Source organism: Neurospora tetraspora (genome assembly GCF_033439725.1).
Source record: "Neurospora tetraspora strain CBS 560.94 chromosome Unknown B0H65scaffold_4, whole genome shotgun sequence".
NCBI lineage: Eukaryota > Fungi > Ascomycota > Sordariomycetes > Sordariales > Sordariaceae > Neurospora > Neurospora tetraspora.
Window position 1 is genome coordinate 4,510,937 of NW_026944386.1, and position 20,521 is coordinate 4,531,457.

Here is a 20,521-nt window from a genome sequence, read left to right on the forward strand (position 1 = left end):
AAGCAAAGGTGGACTGGGTGGAGAGCATGTCACTGGCACCTCACTGGGTAGAGTCAACAACATGATGTCCGTGTGGATGGGAGCACATGGAAGATGTCGAGGCAACTTGGCAATCTTGGGTTGCGTCAGTTGTCTTTTCGGCGCAGTTATCAATGCACGCCATCTCGCCGAAGAACACCTCTCAGTTGTCCAGAACACACCTATTCATCCTATCATCACATCGACATTCAGTGTCCATACAAACCAAATACCACACCACGATACAACCACCACAGCCTATGGATCTGTCGCATCAAGAGGACCAAAGAGGAAGCTCCAGCCCCGAGGCACGGATAGTCCGCCTAAAGACTGAACCAGGCACAAGCACCAGACAGAGCCCTGGCCCTTCCTCCAGTTCCAATGCCACCACTGCTGGGTCTTCGAATAGACCCGTCCAGCCTCCCAAGGTTTGCGACAAGTGTCGACTAAGAAGTGAGTCTTGTCCACATTTCCAGATCCGCTTCCACCTACCCTGAGCACATGGCGTGATAATCGATGGCCCATTCTGTCGGTGTCGATGTGATGTGTCGACCCCTGTCAGCAACAGGACCCTGATTGTCAGATTCGGAAAATAAGCACAAAAGGCTAACCTTGCTTGGCTTGGATACAGGAATCAGATGCGATTACCAGTCGCCTTGTCAACCATGCATAGACGCAAAACTCCAATGCACCAGAAACCATGTGCCGCGTAAGAGAGGGCCTAGACCTGGCCGTGGCCGTCTTATCAACAGACTCAGAGAACGCGAGGCTGGCAAGAAGGAAGAACAGTGTCCAAGCAGTTCTGGAGAGTGAGTGCCCCCTGTCCTCAGTGTCAAAACGCAGGGCTGACCAAACCCAGTCCGGAGGTAAGCGACGGAGCCCGGTCAAACAATACCGACATCTTCCCGCAAAACGCTTCCGTCTCTACCACCTGGGCCTCCGACGTGAGCATAGCCCCCGAAACAACCGGGCTCTTTGCCAACGAACACATCTTCCCCTCACGAGGCGCATTTCTCTACCTTATTCCCAAATGTGTAGAACTCTTCTATCAACACCTGTATCCCGTCATGCCCGTCCTGTACATGCCGGAAATCCAACGAATGGACCCGCGAACCTGCGATCTCCCCGAAAAGAACCTCTTGTATTCCCTTTCGGCTCTCACCTGTTTTCGCATGTCTGGCCACAGCCTCGGGGCTGAAGACAGTCCCGAATTTTGGGACCAGGCAGGCCGTTTCCTCCTCAACGATTGCTTAGATGTTAGGAAGCAATATGACTTATATGAGAACATTTCGTTGAACACGGTCGTCTCGTCCATGTTTCTGGCTTCTTCTTTCTTCGAGACTAACCAGAGCACCAAGGCTTGGGTTTACCTGCGCGAGGCCCTGACCTTTGCGCAGGAGCTGGGCTTGGAGGATGAGTCGACTTACGCGGGTTTGAGTCCAGAGGAGGCGCTATGTCGGCAGAGGGTGTTTTGGTTGTTGTATGTTATGGAACGGTAAGCCTCCAATCTCCATTGTCCTCTTTCATAGCTCTCCAGAGAAACAGATACTAACAAAAATCAGTTCATTTGCAATCCTCCGCAACAAGCCCCTCATGTTGCGCCGGACACCCAAACTTCCCATGACCCTTCACGCTTACGAATCCCGCGGCATCCACACCGGTTTTCTCCAACTTCTCGGCATCTACATTCCCCTTCGTGACTCCATCATCGAAGCCTGGACCTATGGCTCCCACCCCACCGTCGACGTCAATACCTACCTCGCTCTGCAGAACCAACTTGCTCGACCAGCTGGCAGTTCAGGCGGTTTGTCCATCCCACATCCACTTCTTCCTCCCTCTCCCACCATCGCCGTATCCTCCGTACAGATTCCGGTCACCCAAGCCTGCGGCTTCTCCGATCTCTCGCTCTCATCCTCATCAATTTCGTCTTCGCCTACCGATCCTGTAGCTCCAGTGGCAGAACCAACACCATCTCAAACCGCCGAGCTGTTGGTAACCCAGCAGTGGCTCAGACTGATTATCTGGCTCTCCTCTTTGCGGCAGGGGTACCTGTCATGGGCTGCGGAGAATGAGAGTATGCATTTCGCATTTCCCTTGACGATCGCTAGGCAAACTGCGTTGGTCTTGCGGTCTCTCCTGCAAATCGGCTTGGAGGCGAATGGTATGGCAGCGCTGGAGGTCAACGGGATAGGCATCTTTGAAAAGATCTTTGAGATTGGCGCTTGGTGTATGAATGTGCTGGATTCGTACGATAAAGCCTCTTTGGAGGGGCAATTTCTTTCCTTACCCAATTTCGGTCGAAAACACAGCGCATGCTCTGGAAAGGGCAAGCAGGCTGCCAGGTCAGCAACCAACTCCCCAGCCGAACAGACCATGGACTACGAGGAGGAAGATGATGTCGATCTGCTCGATGTTTTCATGAGGGCACTCAGCGCGACGCCGACTAGCAGGAAGCAATTCGCTGAGCCCCTTTACATGTGGGCGACGACGAGACCGGGGGGTATGCGGATCAGGTCAAGCCCAGGGTTGCATCCAGACACCGGTGGCGGTGCTGGTGCCGGTGCCTTTGGTATGGCACAAACGCAGCCAGGTCTGGCCGGGCAAATACCGGGACTGGGGCCGGGCCAAGGGCTAGGCCTAGGTCAAGCGTCTGGGATAGGCGCGGCGCAGGGACACAATGCGAGTTCGATGATGCACCAGCAGCAACAATTGCAGCAGCAGCAGCCTGGAATATGGAGTGCTGCTTCCGCACATGCTCATGGTCAAGCACCGCTTGCAGGGTCGGCTACCGGTAGCGGAGCTGGACTCGCACGTCCCAGCGGACCCGGGCCCGGAGGCGGACAAGGTCAGGGGATGGAAGATGTCGTCATGGGAGATCAACCATCTCATCAAGGCCAAGGGTTCAACATCGATCCGAGGCTTGGTGCAGGTTCCAACGCGCCCGGGGGATTGCAATTTGCCCGCCAACCCCTTCGTCCCAACGCACCACACCTGCCCAGTCCGCTGCCCGGTCAATTCGGCGGATCACCTACGTCCCTGTACAACGTCCCTGGCTGGAGTCCCATTGACCCTGGGGGCCTTACGAGAGCGAGGAGTCGCACGATGGGCATGGGGCAGCTGAAGGGGTTGATGGCTATGGTCCAAGGAGGACCAGGCACGCCGGGGTCTTCCGGGCCTGATAGCTCCCAAGCAGGAAATTGACAATGACGGCGGTGGCAGTTGAAAAGTTGTTAGATCTCATTTGCTTTGTTTCTTTGCGTTTTACCAAAACTCTACGGCGTGTCGTGGGTGAATGGATACATGTTGGGAGACGGAAGGACATTTGCTTTTATCACAGATGGAAGGATCTTTGTAACAACACTCATTCGTTAGGTGCGCGCGCGGGCGTTTTGCTTTTTTGCTTTGTTTGAAAAAGGAATGAGAGAAGGAGTCGGGTGTATCATTACCAGAAGCAGGACCGTGTACAAGGTGGTTGTAAGGTTACGGTTGCAAAGACTGTACAATAGGGGAGTGTACGATATGGTGGACGATACGGTATCTCTTACAGTGCTGTTTTTTCGGGTCGGATAGAGACGGGTCTCTGTTACAGCTCTAGATCGGAAATACTGGATAGAGCGGAGGAACGACCTTGGGGCATAGAAGACGAGATTCTGAAAGCACACGTCAAAAAATCTGATAGAGGAGGACAGCAGATAGAGGAGGAGATCTGAGATATACAAACTTGTATCATACCTGTACCATTATACAATTACTAGATTGTTTCCCATCAAAACCCACCACGATTAAATTACACTTTTTTGACCGAAAGATCATTCGATCAACCATAGAGTTAGCAAGTTTCAGATGAACCTGAGTTCTCTCTTCTTATAACCTTTGTCGCCAGCCCAGTACTTAAGCTGAGCCAGGCCCTGGCTTCCAGATCTTGCTTTTCTTCTTATCATCATCATCATTTGTAATGCTAAAAACATCCAAGGCTTCTTCCTTCTTATCCCGATAAAACATGTTATCCGGAGGACAAATCTGGTAAACATACTTCCATTTGGTTATATAGATGAGACATAGCACCGTTCATGACGGACAAGATGCGGTATTGGATGAAAAGCAAGACCCAAAACATGAAGATAACACAAGAATCCGACAGATACTAGCAAGCCGTACCATTACAGCTGCTCCTCCAACTCATACTCCTCCACCACCTTTACCTCCCAACCCCAACAACCGTCTGGTCCCTTTCTATAGGCCAAGAGCTTATCCTCATCGTGTTCAGCGTCCCACTCGTCCGCGAACTTCTTCAACCGTGAAGGCCGAAACATTGTCCTCGGCCTTTGCCAAAACGTGGAAAGGACTTTGGGGGCTTTGGGCGCGATGGGCCAAGGCATTCAGCAGCTCAAGTGGGCTCATCGAATAGACCCTATCAAGCTTCCAGCAGCCCCAATGCAGGACAATAACAGCCACGATCCCGGCAATACCAGTGACTAGGGCCATAGTGTAACACAACTGCGCCCGCTCGTTATCCCCCAACCACTGGCCTTCGATCCTTTCGCTGAAATACGGTACGCATTTGGTCTCGTTGGTATGGATCGCTGCGATTACCGAAACTCTCAGGGCTAACTGCCGGTACATCCAAAGAATGTCGTCCATGGGCGATTTGAATCCCAATCTTGCACGGGTGCTCACTGTCCCATTGGGAATTAGACTTGTTGACTTATGAGGCTGCGAATATGGCTCTGATAGCCTGTACCAAACTGGTCATCGTCATAGTGCCACCAATGTCGGCCATACACGGCGCCAAATTTCGTACCATAGAGGCTTTGGCCTAACTTCGTAAGAAGCTGCAAGCGCTTGTCATCCAGGACGGGAGTAAGTAAATGCCGGTTGAGAGGCAGAAAGTTTGTATGTCGTATTTACGGTCAATAAATGACCGCTTGGCCCCGGCTCGTCCCTGATGTCAGTCGAAAAGAGGGTTTGGGTGCCCTCGGCTGGGAGTACGGCTTCGAAATTGTATTGGCGACTAGTTGAAACCGAGCAAATCTCAGACCATCCGAACCCCTACGGCAATGTTAGTTGTCTAATTTTTTCCTGCAAGAAACTGCCATTCTAGATCGTTAGAGGTACTTACGAGAGTATCCACGGAGCATTTATCACAAATCTTCACGGGAAATTGAACGGCTGTGCTCGTCAGATACCCCCGATAGGCTGTCATGATCGGATGGTTTATGGCAAACACGGAAGCGAACGGAGGAGGGATAATATTCGGAGTGATATGGATGTTTGCCGTTCCATTGCGGCCAAGGACAACGTCGTCCTGATATAGAGAATGGGCCCATAGCCACGCGTTTGCGGGGATTGCGATAACGAAAAGAATGGACACTAGGACATCGAAATATCAGCAATGCACCAACAGGCAACAGGAACTCGGGTACACGGAATAAAGTAAGGGGCACAATAACTTACGCCAGGCTGTCCAAAGGGACTTTCCGCGCCGAATAGCTTTGGTGATCGTTCCAAGAATGGGAACGGGATGTAATGCTGCGAATATTCTCAAGCAGACAAAACGTTTCATCCCGGAGGACAAATCTGATAAACGAATTTCCATTTGGTCATATACATTGGACGTAGCACCGTTGGTGATGTACAAGATGCGTTGTTGGATGGAAAAGGAGAGAGCAAGACGTCCAAGAAATTAGGCGGCAAAATCCGGCCCCATTTCTTGAATGACTTGAGCGGTCACACTTGCAGACGCCTTCACGACTGGTATAGTTCTTTCCATCCTAAAACAGACTTCAAAAGATTGTGGGTCCATTACGGCGCGAGGCATTCGGGAAGGCAGCAGAAGAAGCAGGAAAGACTTGAACGGCTCCACCAACTTCGGTCATGGGACTTTGCCGAAGGTAGACGGGACGGGAAGGAGCGAATTGTGAGGGTGTCGTCACGGGGCGAGCAGACGGGGTGGGCACGATTGGACATTGTTGTTCGCAATTTGAACGCGAGTCCAGGAAAGGACAATTGGCAGGCGGGAGGGACATAACAATCTGGCCGAAAAAGGGTTGACCAGGGTAAGGAGGAAAGGAGGTGTCAGAGAGGGTTGGTGGTTGATGCTGTAGAAAAATCGAAACCGAAGCATGGAAACCTAGAGGTTTGGGAAGGAGTGTCGGTAAATGGGCGCCAGGACACAGACTACCGTAGTAACTCGGGAAATTGGCAATAGAGCTATCCCTCTTTAAGCGCCGGGCAGGGCAGAAATCTATACAGGGCAAGCCAGAGCCTGTACATTGAAACGCACGCAAGTTAGAGTAATAGGCATTGTCCTCGAGTTTTCACTAACGGGACAGACACATCTGCTGGTGTATGCGTGCTTACGGAGCGCCGCGTTCTGCCCTGCCAGGCGCTCGAAGAGGGATAGCTCTATTGCCAATTTCCCGAGTTACTACGGTAGTGTGGTTCTTTCCATTTCATGTTCCCAACTTCAGGTTGTGTGCGTTCAGGAGTTGCCGTCTTCGATGAAGGCTCGATGGTTCTTTCCCGGTGCCGGCTGGAGTGCTCGTAACAACGATTACACCGAGGCTCCTGCGGCACTGCTGCTGCTTCTACATATTTTCCCAAAATCACCAGAAGCGAGAACAGTGCATTCAAAGCAGAGGGCAGCAACCTGCATTCCCCAAGGTCCAGTTCAGATCCGCGGTAGTGCAGTATGGGGAAGCCTGCCTTACCGTGCAGGGTCCGCAGCTGTACCCTGCACAGTAATGCAACAGTAAGCGCAGTACAGCAGTACGATATACCGGTTTACTGGCATAACGAACGCACAGAGCGCAGTAAGCCAGTAATGTCGTGATGCTTGGCATGGTGTTGAGGTCCCTACCGTAGAAACTCGCGAAAGTCGCCAAAAGCTATCCCTCTTGAAGCGTTGGGCATATGGCAGATGTGTACAGGTAGCTGGCAGGACAAGGCCAGGCCCTGTGCACTTGAATGTATTTAAGTTACCGCAAAGACTCGGGCCGTTAATTTTCAGCTTCCAGGGAAATCAGACATAATCAGTACACTTGAGGCACCTCTAGCATTGCAGACTGCTCGAATCTCTTCCAAAACCCAAACCCTAAGGCACTTAATACATAGATTCTATCAGTTGGGCCCTGTTAGCTGAAAATCAACGGCCCGAGTATTTGCGGTAATGCGGTGGGCAATGTCCTTGAGTTTTCACTAACTGCCCTGGACGAGCACATATGCTGGCATATGCGTGCTTACGGGGCATGCTTATGACAGATTTCTGCCATATGTCCGGCGCTTAAAGAGGGATAGCTTTTGACGACTTTCTCGAGTTTCTACGGTATCTCTGTTAGTATGGCCCTGATACTTCGTCGGTTACTCGGAAGTCTGTGTTGACTAAGTACCCAGAACCAGGGCAGCGTATAGTTGATTGTCGTATATATAAGGGCGAGGTCTACTGTGAAATCCAACACATCTTTCTCTTTCTTATCATCACCTTCTCCATCTTGTTAAATAGCAGGGACCCTCCAACTTCAACCACCAAACTCACCACTCAGTCTTTCACATCATCTCCCATCATCTTCGAAGTTGCTACTATGAGGTTTCTTCCTACCGTTGCTGCCCTTACCGGCGTTGCCCTTACCGGCGCTGCCCTTACCGGCGCTGCCCCTACCGGCGCTGCCACTACCGACGCTATCCTTACCGGCGCTGCCCCCCCTACCGGCGATGCCCTTACCGGCGCTGCCCCCCCTACCGGCGATGCCCTTACCGGCGCTGCCCCCCCTACCGGCGATGCCCCTACCGGCGATGCCCTTACCGGCGCTGCCCCCCCTACCGGCGATGCCCCTACCGGCGATGTCCTTACCGGCGATTGCCCTACCGGCGCTGCCCCCCCTACCGGCGATGCCCTTACCGGCGCTGCCCCCCCTACCGGCGATGCCCTTGCCGGCGCTGCCCCTACCGGCGATGCCCCTACCGGCGATGCCCCTACCGGCGATGCCCCTACCGGCGATGCCCCTACCGGCGATGCCCCTACCGGCGATGCCCTTACCGGCGATGCCCCTACCGACCTCCCTACTGCCCAACTTGACTTGTCCAAGTACAGCCTCTCCGAAATTACCGCAGCTTACTTGGCTTATACTGCGAAGGCAATGTCCGGAATCGACGGGACACCTCAGTCTTCGACTACGAATGCTGGTGTAGGGGGGGCTGTCTGCCCCTGCTTGGGGGTAGCAACTGCAATTGTCAACGGCTTTCTGGCGCTTCTAGGCCCGGCGCTTCTAAACCCAGCGCTTCTAAACCCAGGGGCACAATGTGTGTCTTGCCCACAATGTTAGGTTGTCTTGGATTGTGGGTGGGATTACACCTTCGCGGTACGTCTTCGTGTCCTCCTAGTCGCATCTTACCTTGCACGATATCTTACTTTACGCAAAACCGGGCATGCAACCATGCATATTTCTCGATGAGAATGGAACTAACGGGTCTGATTTGGGACAAACAGATATCATGTTCCTCGCCATCCGAAACATTTTGCGAGCAGCTTGAGAAGCCTAGGTAGACAGGTCCCTGACTTTGTCGCCACCGCCCTTCCACTCGCCCGCACAAACCCAAAGATACCTGGCAATAGGGCAGAGAGCCGCATATGTGACGGATTGGGGCAGGGTACGGAAGGAAAGATGGGGATATATATGCTGAAAGGATATGTGCGCATGTTTGGGCTTTTGTCATTCACCAAGGGAAAACCATAGGTGATTACCTACCTACCCTTTTCAAGCAAGCAGAAAGAACTAGCTTCAAGATTAGAAACAAGTAGTAGTTTGTCCTGTAGCCAAGTGATTGATAAAATAGGTAGTTCTTCCAATTTTGTTCGTTCGTGATTGTCGTGATGTTCCTTCGATTTTAATTCATGACTACCTAGGTAACTTTTTGACTTTGTCCTCGGCCACTCGGCCTGCTCGTAAATACAACCTGGAAGTCGGTACCTTAACCAGGGGAAGCGGAAGGGGAGGGGGGACAGGAACAGGGAAAGGGAAAGGGGGAGAGGATCAAGCAAGTGAGAGGCAGACTGAGGGAGATCTTTGGAGAGAAGGTCTATGATTTTTTCAGTCCGGAGTTGATGGATTTGATTGCGGCGTGGGAGGGGAGGAGGAGTGGGAAGTTGAAGAAGGTGGTGAAGGAGTAGAGCTAGGTAGAGGTGCAGTCCAATACTGATTTGTTTGTTAGTTTGGTACTGGGAGTGAGACCTATCCCACCTCGTCCTGAATGCCTTAATGGTGCTTTGAAATGCATAATCATTAGCCATAAACACTTTTTTAGTTTCTAGTTTGATATATTTACAGTAGTGTCACGCCTTTGGCATCGACGAAGATACCTAGCGAAACAGAAGTATAGGGAAGGTTTGAAGGCTTGAAGCATTTGATTCTAATTTATAAACGTGTCTCGCCCCCTCTCAACTTCTCCTTCGCCAAGCGACGAATTCAGGTACTCGCTTTGTAATCCCAATAATCACTCTTCACGACCAAAACAAGCCCTCAAGCGCAGATCGCTGTAAAACACCTTCACACTTCTAATCCACACTATATGATGAGCAGAAGCTCCTAGTATATAGAAAGGGATCAGACGGTTGTTGGGCTTCCGAGATAAAGGTGAAAGAACCCGAGTCATCGGGGTAGCAGCAAGAGAGTGACGTGAAAAATGGGACGAATGCTTGAAGATAGCATGGCGAGAAACTCGGCAGAGTGGGAAGTGTTATTGGGGGGTTGTATAGCCTTATCAAGGCAATCATTTTTTGACTTTTGTGCGTTTCATTTGATACAGGAAACCAGGGGTTCCAGCACCTCATTTACAAAGCGAGAGATGGAGATATGATTCGGGAGATAGCTTCTTCGGTCATAAGAAGAACCGACCAATGATTCTCATTAACAACGAACTAATATAAAAGGAAAAAAATAATGTAATGAGTAAGAAACCTCCTTGCCCCAAAGTCTAGAAATATATGTGTGTAACGTATAAAAGTTAAGTTAAAAATGATTGCCTTAATAAGGCTCCAAAGTACAGGTGGGTGGATGGGAAGGGGTTCTTATATGCGATGACAGCCCAGATGGGATGAAAAGAAAGACCCAAAACATGAAGATAACACAAGAATCCGACAGATACTAGACCACCGAGGTCACCCTACCTCTAAACCGGACTTTCGTCATCCTCAAATCCGCATCCTCAACCTCCTCCACACTACCACCCTCCTCTACACCACGACCCTCCTCCACATCACCATACTTCTCCACATCACCATCATCCTCAACATCACCATCCTCCAATTTCTTCACAAGCTCGGACCCTTCCAAGTTGAGGCCCAAAACCATCGATAGGCCATTGTTTGCCGATAACATGGTCCCAAATGTAGTCTGCCGCACCGTAGTACTGAACCAAACCAAGTAATAGAACCCCTGCGTACACCGCGAAATAGGCCCATATGGACAGCTCCCCGGTCCGTCTTGCCGTTTCCGGACCCTGCTGTGAATCCGGTGTGATGGCCGTAGGAGAATTCATCGACGTGGGGATTGATGACATCGGTGTTGTTGCTGTCGGACCCATCATAAAAGGGAGGACTGCGTCTTCAATTCCCCAAACACCCGTAGCTGTGAGCTCACCAAATCGAAGGGGCTTTCCGCTTCTCCCTTGGTCCTATTCACGGGCAAATTTGACGAGCTGGGAAGGATGGCTGTTGCATTTAGCCATGACAGTCAATAGGCTCCGCTCAGTGAGTTCGTAACCGTCGGTGCTTCGGGTGTGATGCAAAAATGCATTTGCGAGCTCAAGCGGGCTCATGGTGAAATCTCTTCCGAGCTTGTGGAAGCGCCACTCGATGACCAGAATACACAACGGCCCAAAGAAACCGACGACTGCAGCGAGAGTGAAGAGGGCCATGTGCCTGATCTCTTGGATATTCTGGACAGTCTCTCCATAATAGGAGACCCGACGGGTTTCGTTCCCGTTGGTCGCTGTGATGACCGGGACCCGGAGGGCCAGTTCACGGTACATCTCCAGTATATCCATCGTGGGCGACTGGAACCGAACATTGCAGGGGTTCGGCCGATGGTGATTGGGAGCTTGGTGTTCGCCGTACGCTGGTGCAAGGTGACTCCTTTTTCCAGAGCCGCCGTCGTCCTCGCCCATATGCCACTTGGAGAGATCCCGTACCGCGCCGAAATACGTGTCGAAAAGGTCTTGGCCAACCCTTCTAAACGGTTTAAACCGCTGATCGTGAAATCCTACTTGGGGTAGAATTCCCTGGTGGACAGGCATATAGACTAGTGCGGGGCAATTCTCGTAATAAGGGGAGTAGTGGACATTAGGGGATGGGTTGTACACGCTGCGAAGTATGTTAGCCTTTTTCTTCTTCCAGAACCCACGATGCGCGGGCTGAATCGACAAGAATGTTCGTCACATACGCTTCTTGGAGAGTCTTGTCTCTTTTGTAATAGGTCGTGTTGCCCTTGATATGCAAGCGATAGCTTGCAATAGATGGCCCGAGGGAGCACTGACTGAAGATGTACTTGCCGGTACATCCATACTCGGGCTTGTGGATGGTTTCAACGATTATCGAATAACCGCTGCCCGTGTCCATGCTATCCCTTTACGGTAGTGTTACGTCCCCTTTATATGACCTCATGTAAAGCTGATAACCTGTTTAGTCCAGAAGATATGGTGTTTTGTCGAAAGTATGATCAGATGACTACATATGGGAATGGGAAATTGCAAGGTATGAAGCAACATGGAAACAGGGTCGATTTGTAAGAGAAAACGGAATGTAACGACGGTTGAATTCGTCAGCCACAGTCCGTCAGCCAAAATGGCGGACAGATGTGGCTACATGACTACGCGATCAACATGGTTATCCCACACCCCAACCATTAGCGAAGCATCTCACCCTCGCGCACCTCTTCTGTGCGCCCGGCCTCGTCAAAACCGATGGTGGTTGCCGCCGGCATGAAGCCGTAGTTCATCTCCCCTTCCTCATCCATCCGGCAGAAATGTTTCTCGAGCTGGGCGGCAGTGGCATTGGTGTTGCATTTGGCTAGGGCGCTGGAGAAGCCTTGGGCCAGCGGATCTGGCTGCTCGACCGTCGTTGGGCCTGGTGCCCGTGGGATGAATGCGTTTGCCAGTTCGAGAGGGCTCATTGAGACTGTACGCCCCAGCTCCCACCACCCCCAGCATACCACCACAAGGCCAACCTGGCCAATAAGGCCCACCAGAGCGGCAAGAACAAGAAATGGAATGCGTGCCACGTTCCAAACAACTTTTTTTGCCTGTAAACCCCACCACCTGTGTTTTTATGTGGCCAGGGCTATTGTCTGGGAGGTCGGCAGCGGCGAGTACGGACATGCGGAGAGCAAGTTCATCGTATATGTTTATGATTTCTTGGATGGGTGAATTGTAGGAGAGATGACAGGGCGCGTCCACATTATGTTGTGGAGGTGTGCCTGTGACGGCGTCGACAATGATGATGATAGTACCGAAGATGTGCTGGTCCGGACACATGACTGCGGCCTTCCAAGCCGGCCACAAGGTGGCGTCGAGAAGCTCGAGGCAGTGCGCAGCCGATGTGTAGAGCAGCCAGAGAACCCTCATGAGGAAGGTCCTCGATGGTCAGTGATGCTGGAATATAGGTACGAGAAAAAGGGTCGTTGCCCTGAGTCGTCGCCAAGTGACCACATCATGTTACTGGGGTCGCAAAAGTACTCTGACAGTAGAAAGATGTCAATATGCCGTCCAAACGGGAATAGTGCGTGGGCTTGCGATCGTCATGGAGAAAGACCTCAAACTCACCTTCAAAGCCTGTGGGGCGCTTCTTCTGACTCTTCTTCTTCTTAGACTTTTTCTTCTTTGTACGTCGCGTCGAGGTGTGTGTTGAACATGGTGCGTCCCACACTGCCGAGATGCACAAACCGATTGTCGTGTACGTGAAATACTCTGTTGAGGCCTGGGTACATCTGGTACTCGAGCTCGAAGGGGTAGCGCGGATATGTCTCACTAGGCAAAAGTGTTAGCCGCCAATTTGCGTTTTTGTCATCCCATCAGATAGAGATCGAATTCACTTACACAGATTCAATCACATTGTTCGGCTCAAACTTTGTCATCCGACCACGGACGTCGATCTGGTATCTCACGGTTGCGGGGGAGACTCGGCTAGGTACACTCCTTTACAGCCATCTTGAGGTTTGCGCAGAGTACTGATGCTGATTCCAAACCCGTTTGGGCCATGTAAATCCGTGAATCCGTGATATCAATCTTGAATAGGTCGTAGGTGACAGAATCGAAGCGCGCGTCGAGGATGGGATCCTCAAAGTCATATGATCCGGCATGGAAGGACCAACACTTAGCATTCCACCCGAGCCCCTACAAAATGGTTAGTCATCCGATTGTCATCAACCACGAGCCTGCTTCGCAACTTACAAGAGCATTCAAGGTGCAATTATCACAGACATCCTCGCCGAACATGATGGGTTGGTTTGCTTGCAAACCACGGAACGCGTTGAGGGAAGTGGCCGCCATGGAAGAGGGAAGAACCCCGTAATGGGTGACGTTGGGTGTCATGTCTACCGCAGCAATCCCAAAGAAAGGGATTGACGCCGTCTCTGTATGGTAGGCGCTGTGAATGATTGGCGTGCGTGCAAACATTGTAGCTGTGACCAAGAGACAGACTAGAACATGAACGTATTAGTAACGCATCAAAGGAGAGTATAGTTCTTGGTAGTATTGAGTACTTATTGAGGGAAAATGGAGAGAGTATTGAGGGAAAATGGAGAGAGTGTTCAGGAAAAATGGAGAGATTGTTGAGGGAAAATGGAGAGAGTATTGAGGGAGAACGGATTAAATGAGAAGCAATAGAAGAAGAAGGGATGGAAGAAGAAGTGATGGAAGAAGAAGTTATGAAGAAGTGGTGAAGAAGATGTGATGAAGAAGAAGTGATGGAAGTGATAGAAGAAGTGAAGGAAGAAGTGAAGCAGTGATGGAAAAGGAAGTGATGGAAGAACGGATTCAAGTTGACTTACCCAAGCTCATGCGAACCGCTCTGCCGTGACAGAGAGCCATCACGGCGCCGACCACATTGATGGGGCTCGCCCAGTGATTGTAGAAATCGCTAATTCGCATTCCTCTCATAGCTTGGAGCCAAAAGTGGACGACTCCTGCCTCGTAGAAAGCGACGCCCATCATCGCATTTCCGACGCTTGCGGCCGAGCCGACGATGTTGCCGAGTGTCGGCAGGAATGCTGGGCGCTCATCGAGCGGCCTCATATGGTCCCAGAGGATCGCAAACTACTCAACGCCGTAGCCTACAGGTAGAAAGCAGAGGACAACTGTCAGAACAGGGACTTGTGAGTTGATGGGAATAGAATTGTGGACGTACACAGGACGTTGGTGATCATGGGCAGAACAACCCAAAGGGGCATTCGCCTGAAGAAGCCAGTGCGCCACTGCGAGTCACTGGAGTCCATCTTCGGCCGTCGGTCGGGATGGAAGGTCGCAGCTGAGGTGAGATGCGAGCTCGCGGTTGAGATCAAATTGAAGAGGGCAAACTCGGCCAAGCCCCGAATCAACGGAGTCCTCACCCCGGGGCTCACGCCCACTGGGGGGGGGGCCTCGGCCTCGGCCTCGGCGTCGGCGTCGGCATCGATCTGAATCTATGTCAGACTCTGGATGTATTTGTCGACAACTTATGCGGACGAGACGGAGACAAATAAGATGGCAGAAAACCAAGTCCGAACTGGAGCTTGGGGCTAAGGTTCGCAGAAGACGAAGAGTACTCAAATCAAGAAGAAAATGGAGGTCGACCGCGGTTCTTCTGTCCGGCCTGATCACTGGGTGGATCTTTTCTAGGTGTGCGCCCAAGTTGCTGTTCAGACGAAATTTCGATGGTTCCTTCCCCGTACCGGCTCAAGATTTATATACGAATGGCAACAACGAATCTCACTCTCCGTCAATCAAGCCGCCAGCTCCGAGGTTTTTGCAGTTGCTTTCCTCCTCGGAACTTTGAGTCCGATCCCACTGGAAGCATCTCTGCTTTTCGGCCGCGCGAAGCCGTCGTACTTGCTTAAGCAAACGCCTTCACTCGGAACTCGAGGTCGCGGTCTTTGATAATCAACACCCCGACCGCTCGCGCACTTCCCCCAGCCGCCCCATGGCCTGTTGGACGTTAGTTACCAAGGACCTGATCTCGCGGATCAAGTGGAAGCTACCTGTTACGGTATCCGACTGCAAGTACTTATATTGGGGTTCCACTCATTCTTAGGTATCATCATCACTCGAAAGGCAAGCACAGTCCTCCCAAGTCGACCTCCCGGCCTGCGGCTTAGAAACTTGGAAGGGTTCTTGATCCAGCCAGGCAGGCATATCATCAAGTACGTAATATAAGCGACGCCGCCCCGATCACAATGTGTAGCCTCCCTAACTCCTGCCACTTGCCATTTACCCTTCGTGGTATTTATTTCTCGATGCTGTGACTTCCATTTCAACCCAGGGCAGGCAGGCATATCTATACCTGGCATGAGCGACGCCGACCCAATCTCGATCCAGTCTCGATGTAGCCTCCCTTCCTTCTGCCTCCTGCCTCCTGCCTCCTAGACTGGCAAAGAGTTTTTGAGTTTCCGGCGACAACCTGCCTGCTACCGTGGGTTGCTGAGTGGGTTGGCCGGTGGTAGCTTGGTTGGTTGTTGTGATGATATGATACTGGTGCCGCCCAAGCCGGGTTTGAAACACAATAATTTATGTTGATTATATCACATAGAAGTTCTGGCTTTCAGGAGGTAGGCTGGACAATGATGAAGGGGCAGCTCCATTTGTACCCCTTTCGCTGCCCAAGCAGTCCAAGTCCCATGAAGCATGGTAGGGAACTACCTATTGCCTACCTAAGCCATATCAACATCATCTAACGCCAGAAGAATCTCAATCCGGCTGAACACCTACCGCATGCACAACACGGATGACGATCATCAGCTCTCAGAAAACGGCAAAACGGAGGAAACATTCAACTCCCGAATGCCTTCCAAGCTAGAGTACACTCAGCGCATCCCCAGAAACTCCCCAACTCCCCACGTACGCCCCTAGTCGTAAGTACACCCCCTCACGACACTCAAGAGAAAAGAAACCTTACTTCCAGATAACCTCGCTCTTTTTTCTCATATATAATCCCCTATCCACCACCAGCACGTTTAACGTTATTTTGACTCTTCCGGTCATGTTGGCAAAGAGTAGTAGATAGTCAACTCTGTTCGGTACCTACCTACCCTGCCTGTCCTGCTTCTGGACCAGACAGTGGAGACTGCACCTTGCGGCCAACATAAGGACAACGGATTTGAGGGAGAAGGAATATGGGCTAATAGAGTAGGTCGAATTCAATGGAAATATATATCTTTTGGTTTGATTAGAGGTCAATATGCCAGTGTGGTTACTGTCTTCTGGCACCTCGGAAAATGGGAGTACATGGGGTGTTATTGGGGCCTAGGGGTGCGTCGAGTGGTGGCTTTCCCAGCGAAATCAGGGGTAAATAGTGTCATTGGAATTACCCGCCAACCCGCCAACGGTTCCTGCATGATCACCAACATCCCGAGTACTTCCTGAGTACTTCCCGACTACGTTGACCTGCATCGCGTGCCGTGTTGTTGAGAAGTTATACCACTGAGGGTGATGGCGTCTTGATAAGGTGGATCACGCCATTGGAATCCTATATTTCGAGTTCGGTATGTCAGTCGACTGGTGAAATTCAGAGATGGCAGAGATGCAGGGACTAGTTACACTAGGAGGGGTATGACGGGATGAGATATCAGAGATACCATAAGGATTGGTGACAATATCCTCGTTTGATGGATCTCTCAGAGCACAACGCCGACGTACCGGCAGCTCACGCCGTGCCGGGATCTACCAGACACTTCACCCATACACACACTGCAACAGCACGCCTTTCGGATCAAGTAATAGAAATTGATGATAGAATTACAGTCAATAGTCATTGATAGAGTGAATTCCAATCCCAAACCACCTGAAAACTCCAACCGGCCCAGGCCCAACCGCAACCGCAACCCACCCCGTCTCTTTCTTGGTTCCGCGCTTTGATTTTGATGCCGCCGCTCGAAAAAGAGACAAGAAAAGACCAAACCAAACCCTTCTTTGGTTCCAAATGTTTCCCCGATGCCTGTAGAAAGAACCCACAATTTCGTAGTGCAGCGTAGCGTGTGGTAGTAGTAACAGGGGGTATTATATACCAACGTTCTTGCGTATGTGTATGTAGTCTTTCTTTATCCTCCCAAATCATAATGACGTCCCCTAGTGAGTCTGGAAAAGACTCTTTTCGGGACTAGGATCCTCATGCTTGGCCGTGCTGCCCTTCCCCCTCCACGTGCTGACAGCCTGGATGTTGGCCTTGTAAGTCTGCACCTCGGTCCCATAAGCCCTCGGTGTGAGCTTGATCAGCGTGTGCAGCGGCACGGGGACCCAGGGGCTTTCTTCCTGCGGCTTTTGCATAAAGTACGCATATATGCAGCGGATGACCGCCTGATGCGAAATGATGAGGATGTCCTCGCTGCGCTCCAGCTCCATGATGATGGGTTCCAGCCGGATCACCACGTCGCGGTAGCTTTCACCTCCACGATACCGGTAGTTGTACTTGTCTTCGTCGCGCGCTTGGAAGTCATCCGGGTACAGGTCCGCTATCTCTTGATACGTCATGCCGTCGCACACGCCGGCGTCGAGCTCGTCGAGGGCCTTCCATTGTAGCTGATTGTAGTGTTTTGGTAGGTGGCGCGCCGTGGCAATGGTGCGCTTTAGTGTTGATGTCCATACTGTCAAAGGGCGGTCGCTCTGCGGAATGTTAGAGACTGGTGAGACAAAGGGTGCGGGGCAGGGAGTAACGTACACCAACGGATTCTAATACTAGCTCGGGGAGCTTCCGCGCGTACTCTTCACCTCTGTGCGATAGCTCGGCATCGCCACCTATGCGGCCTTCGAGATTGAGCATGGACTCGCCGTGCTACAAATTGTTAGCATTCCGCCAATTGCTAGGGACAACCGGAAATACGTACCCTTGACAGCCATACTGATCGAGGGCGGATGTGCAGGTTCATGAGGTAGTAAACAACACGACTTTGCAGGTAGTCGCGAATGCGGTTGATGATGACTTGCTTCCCCACGTTCATAATCTTGAGGAAAGTCAAATCCTCCTCGTCGCCGTCTTCGTTGAGCGACTTGTACACCTTTTCGTAGTTGCGTATGCGATTGCGGAAGTCGAGCGCCGCCGTTTCGGGATCTTGGCCCTGGTAATCGGGACTGGTGGTCTTAACGTCGCGGATGTTGGCCATGATCAGGTTCTCGTCGTCGCACTTGGACTCGACAAAGATCACCTCGATGTTATTTTGGGTCATGATGTCGAGCACCCATTTGCGCCTCTCTTTTGTGCTGTTGGTGGCATCAAGGATACCAACGACTCCTCCTTTCTTGAACCACCTGAGCATGTCGGCTACGGCGGCCTCGGCGGCAGCGCGGCGTTTGCGCTCTCCCTCCTGATTGTTGGGTTCGAAGAAGTCGGCGGGCGGTTGGGGGGCATCTGTGCGTCTGTAGTTGCCGACATTGAAGGTAGCGGCGGGGATCGAGAGCCAGGCAAGATAGCGTTGCGCTGGGAGGGGACTGGAGTTAGCAATTGGACCCTATCAAGAGAACAAGATCGATGATATAGTACCTTTCTGTGCGATATAGCTCTTTCCCCGGGCCGGAAGACCCACCATCACCACGCAGATGCGGGTGTTCTCAACCTGCACGCCAATGCCGTTCGTCCTAGGGGCCATGGTTGCTGATGTGCTGGTGTACTGGGAGTTGGTCGAGGTCGAGGAAGGGCAGAGAACGCTGCGAATACATGTAGCCACCGATTTGGGCGCCCAGTCGTCGAGTTCTTGTGGTCTTGATCAAGTGTCGTTACAAGTACGGTGAAGTAGTTGATCGCGTGAGGCAAGTCGAGTTGGGGTAGTGCCAGTGACCGGGGGGTTCTTGGCTGGCAACAAGGGCAGTTGGTAGGCTGGTCTTGCGCAAAGGCTTGAAAGGTACCTGTTCGTGACGACGTAGCAGGGCGTTGCGGGTGGAAACGTGGGGATGGAAAGTCTGGATGTCGTTGGCGGATGCGATGGAAGCGGCGGCGAGACTAGAACCGAACGGGAATCGGGGACGATCTCTGGCGAGCAACAGCAATGGCAGCGGCGAATTTGGGGGAGGAGGATGAGGAAGACGAGGAGGATGGAAGGGAGGGAAGAAGAAGTAGTAGTAGGAAAAGGTGAAGAGGAGAGAGGATCGATGTCGAAGAATGGAAACGGGATGACAATGTCAAGTTGTAACAAGTGGAAGCAGGAAGCGTATTGATCGATAAGGATAAGGTAATGGTAATGATGGATGGATGTACCCGTCTAGCAAGAGGTGCCCTGGGTCATGTCCGGTTTCTGTTACCGCATTACGTACCAGTCCATGTACGGTACTATGAATCCGGACTCCTCTTTGGGGATTCACAGGCACACCTGAACAACTAGCATTTCCTCAAAATGTAATTAGCTTTTGATGTCCAAACTAGAAACAGACACTCCCAAAAGAATTTTACTTTTTTTTTATGATACCGGAGACGAGGACATGACCTTGGATGTTGTCCCTTGCGGTTCCGTCACCATCGGAATTCTCAGGGAAGACGGTAATTGCGGTGGAATGGCAGGCAGGCAAGGCCCAGGGGAGCCAGTGGGAGTCCAGCGAGGCACCCACTGGAAGCCCACCCGAATGGGTCAACCCGGGTTGTACCTTTTTTTTTCTTTCATCGGTGACCGTTACGTACAAAACCGTCAGAGTGTAACATTCATTCACGATTCAACACTTCACGATGGATGACTCCCGTCTGCAGTGCACTCAACACTTTCCGATTATTTACCTTACGTTCGGATTGATCATGAGCAGACAAACTCCCAAGATGGCATCATTTGGCTAACATCGGAAGGAAGACTCTGCTCTTCACAGCAAAGATGGAAAGACTCACAGCCAATTCACGCCAAGCATCACAGTGCCAAGGCCAGCCAAAAGGGTTCCAGCCTTCTCAGCAACCACTCGTTTCAACTCCCGACCCACCCTTGACGGGATGGAGAGAGACTCACAAACCTTGCCAAGACTGGAGATGGCTGCTTCACGGACGACGGTAGGGCCTGCCTGCTGTAACTGCTACAGTGACAAGATGCCATGACTGTTTCCCGTCTGTGATGAAGTAGCTCACGCACGGCAGGCGACAACCGCTCGGGTGTCAGTTTGACACTTTGTTCTAGCTGTGGACCCCGCCTGACAATCTGACGACTTTGTAAATTGCCCCTCCATTCGCTTTGGACTTCAGAGGTTACTCCAGGTCCGGATTGCCAATAAGAAAAAAGTCCGAGCGCATACATCTTCAGCTTTGGGCCTTGCTGTCTGAAATTGACAAGGTGGTTTTTGACCAGCACAGGTCGGAATA

The 20,521-nt window shown here is 51.6% G+C and overlaps 8 protein-coding genes across 8 annotated transcripts; 2 read left to right on the forward strand and 6 right to left on the reverse strand.

Annotated features, from left to right (window-relative positions):
- Positions 1-61: 61 nt before the first annotated feature.
- Positions 62-3,219, forward strand: B0H65DRAFT_427449 (uncharacterized protein; the record flags this gene model as incomplete). Its single annotated transcript, XM_062824689.1, has 5 exons — positions 62-124; positions 300-471; positions 650-827; positions 878-1,513; positions 1,581-3,219. The coding sequence occupies 5 exons, from the start codon at positions 62-64 to the stop codon at positions 3,217-3,219; spliced, it is 2,688 nt and encodes an 895-aa protein (XP_062682283.1).
- A 1,062-nt stretch (positions 3,220-4,281) lies between these two features.
- B0H65DRAFT_549350 (uncharacterized protein) lies at positions 4,282-4,659 on the reverse strand (the record flags this gene model as incomplete). The annotated part of the gene is made up of 1 exon (XM_062829655.1): positions 4,282-4,659. The coding sequence occupies one exon, from the start codon at positions 4,657-4,659 to the stop codon at positions 4,282-4,284; it is 378 nt and encodes a 125-aa protein (XP_062682284.1).
- Positions 4,660-5,801: 1,142 nt separating this feature from the next.
- Positions 5,802-6,860, reverse strand: B0H65DRAFT_443001 (uncharacterized protein; the record flags this gene model as incomplete). The annotated part of the gene is made up of 3 exons (XM_062825607.1): positions 5,802-6,262; positions 6,447-6,744; positions 6,798-6,860. The coding sequence occupies 3 exons, from the start codon at positions 6,858-6,860 to the stop codon at positions 5,802-5,804; spliced, it is 822 nt and encodes a 273-aa protein (XP_062682285.1).
- A 738-nt stretch (positions 6,861-7,598) lies between these two features.
- Positions 7,599-10,643, forward strand: B0H65DRAFT_589246 (uncharacterized protein; the record flags this gene model as incomplete). Its single annotated transcript, XM_062831024.1, has 2 exons — positions 7,599-8,201; positions 10,155-10,643. The coding sequence occupies 2 exons, from the start codon at positions 7,599-7,601 to the stop codon at positions 10,368-10,370; spliced, it is 819 nt and encodes a 272-aa protein (XP_062682286.1). The 3' UTR covers positions 10,371-10,643.
- Positions 10,637-11,746, reverse strand: B0H65DRAFT_589247 (uncharacterized protein). Its single transcript, XM_062831025.1, has 2 exons — positions 11,454-11,746; positions 10,637-11,374 (listed from the first exon to the last, which is right to left on the reverse strand). Exons 1-2 carry the CDS (start codon positions 11,627-11,629, stop codon positions 10,687-10,689), a joined length of 864 nt encoding a protein of 287 aa, XP_062682287.1. The 5' UTR covers positions 11,630-11,746; the 3' UTR covers positions 10,637-10,686.
- Positions 11,747-11,915: 169 nt separating this feature from the next.
- Positions 11,916-12,633, reverse strand: B0H65DRAFT_549353 (uncharacterized protein; the record flags this gene model as incomplete). The annotated part of the gene is made up of 2 exons (XM_062829656.1): positions 11,916-12,327; positions 12,386-12,633. The coding sequence occupies 2 exons, from the start codon at positions 12,631-12,633 to the stop codon at positions 11,916-11,918; spliced, it is 660 nt and encodes a 219-aa protein (XP_062682288.1).
- Positions 12,634-12,872: 239 nt separating this feature from the next.
- On the reverse strand, positions 12,873-14,301 carry B0H65DRAFT_574861 (uncharacterized protein; the record flags this gene model as incomplete). The annotated part of the gene is made up of 5 exons (XM_062830597.1): positions 12,873-13,035; positions 13,105-13,160; positions 13,210-13,401; positions 13,459-13,706; positions 14,058-14,301. 5 exons carry the CDS (start codon positions 14,299-14,301, stop codon positions 12,873-12,875), a joined length of 903 nt encoding a protein of 300 aa, XP_062682289.1.
- Positions 14,302-17,073: 2,772 nt separating this feature from the next.
- Positions 17,074-19,201, reverse strand: B0H65DRAFT_211787 (fructose-2,6-bisphosphatase). Its single transcript, XM_062821940.1, has 4 exons — positions 18,734-19,201; positions 18,081-18,670; positions 17,915-18,028; positions 17,074-17,859 (listed from the first exon to the last, which is right to left on the reverse strand). Exons 1-4 carry the CDS (start codon positions 18,837-18,839, stop codon positions 17,326-17,328), a joined length of 1,344 nt encoding a protein of 447 aa, XP_062682290.1. The 5' UTR covers positions 18,840-19,201; the 3' UTR covers positions 17,074-17,325.
- Between the last annotated feature and the right edge of the window lie 1,320 nt (positions 19,202-20,521).

Coding starts and splice junctions, on each gene's coding strand:
- B0H65DRAFT_589247 (XM_062831025.1), bottom strand. CDS start 11,629: ATGGACACGGGCAGCGGTTATTCGATAATCGTTGAAACCATCCACAAG. Junction 11,375..11,453: donor GACAAGACTCTCCAAGAAGC/GTATGTGACGAA, acceptor CATACTTCGCAG/CGTGTACAACCCATCCCCTA.
- B0H65DRAFT_211787 (XM_062821940.1), bottom strand. CDS start 18,839: ATGGCCCCTAGGACGAACGGCATTGGCGTGCAGGTTGAGAACACCCGC. Junction 18,671..18,733: donor GAGCTATATCGCACAGAAAG/GTACTATATCAT, acceptor GTCCCCTCCCAG/CGCAACGCTATCTTGCCTGG. Junction 17,860..17,914: donor TAGTATTAGAATCCGTTGGT/GTACGTTACTCC, acceptor AACATTCCGCAG/AGCGACCGCCCTTTGACAGT.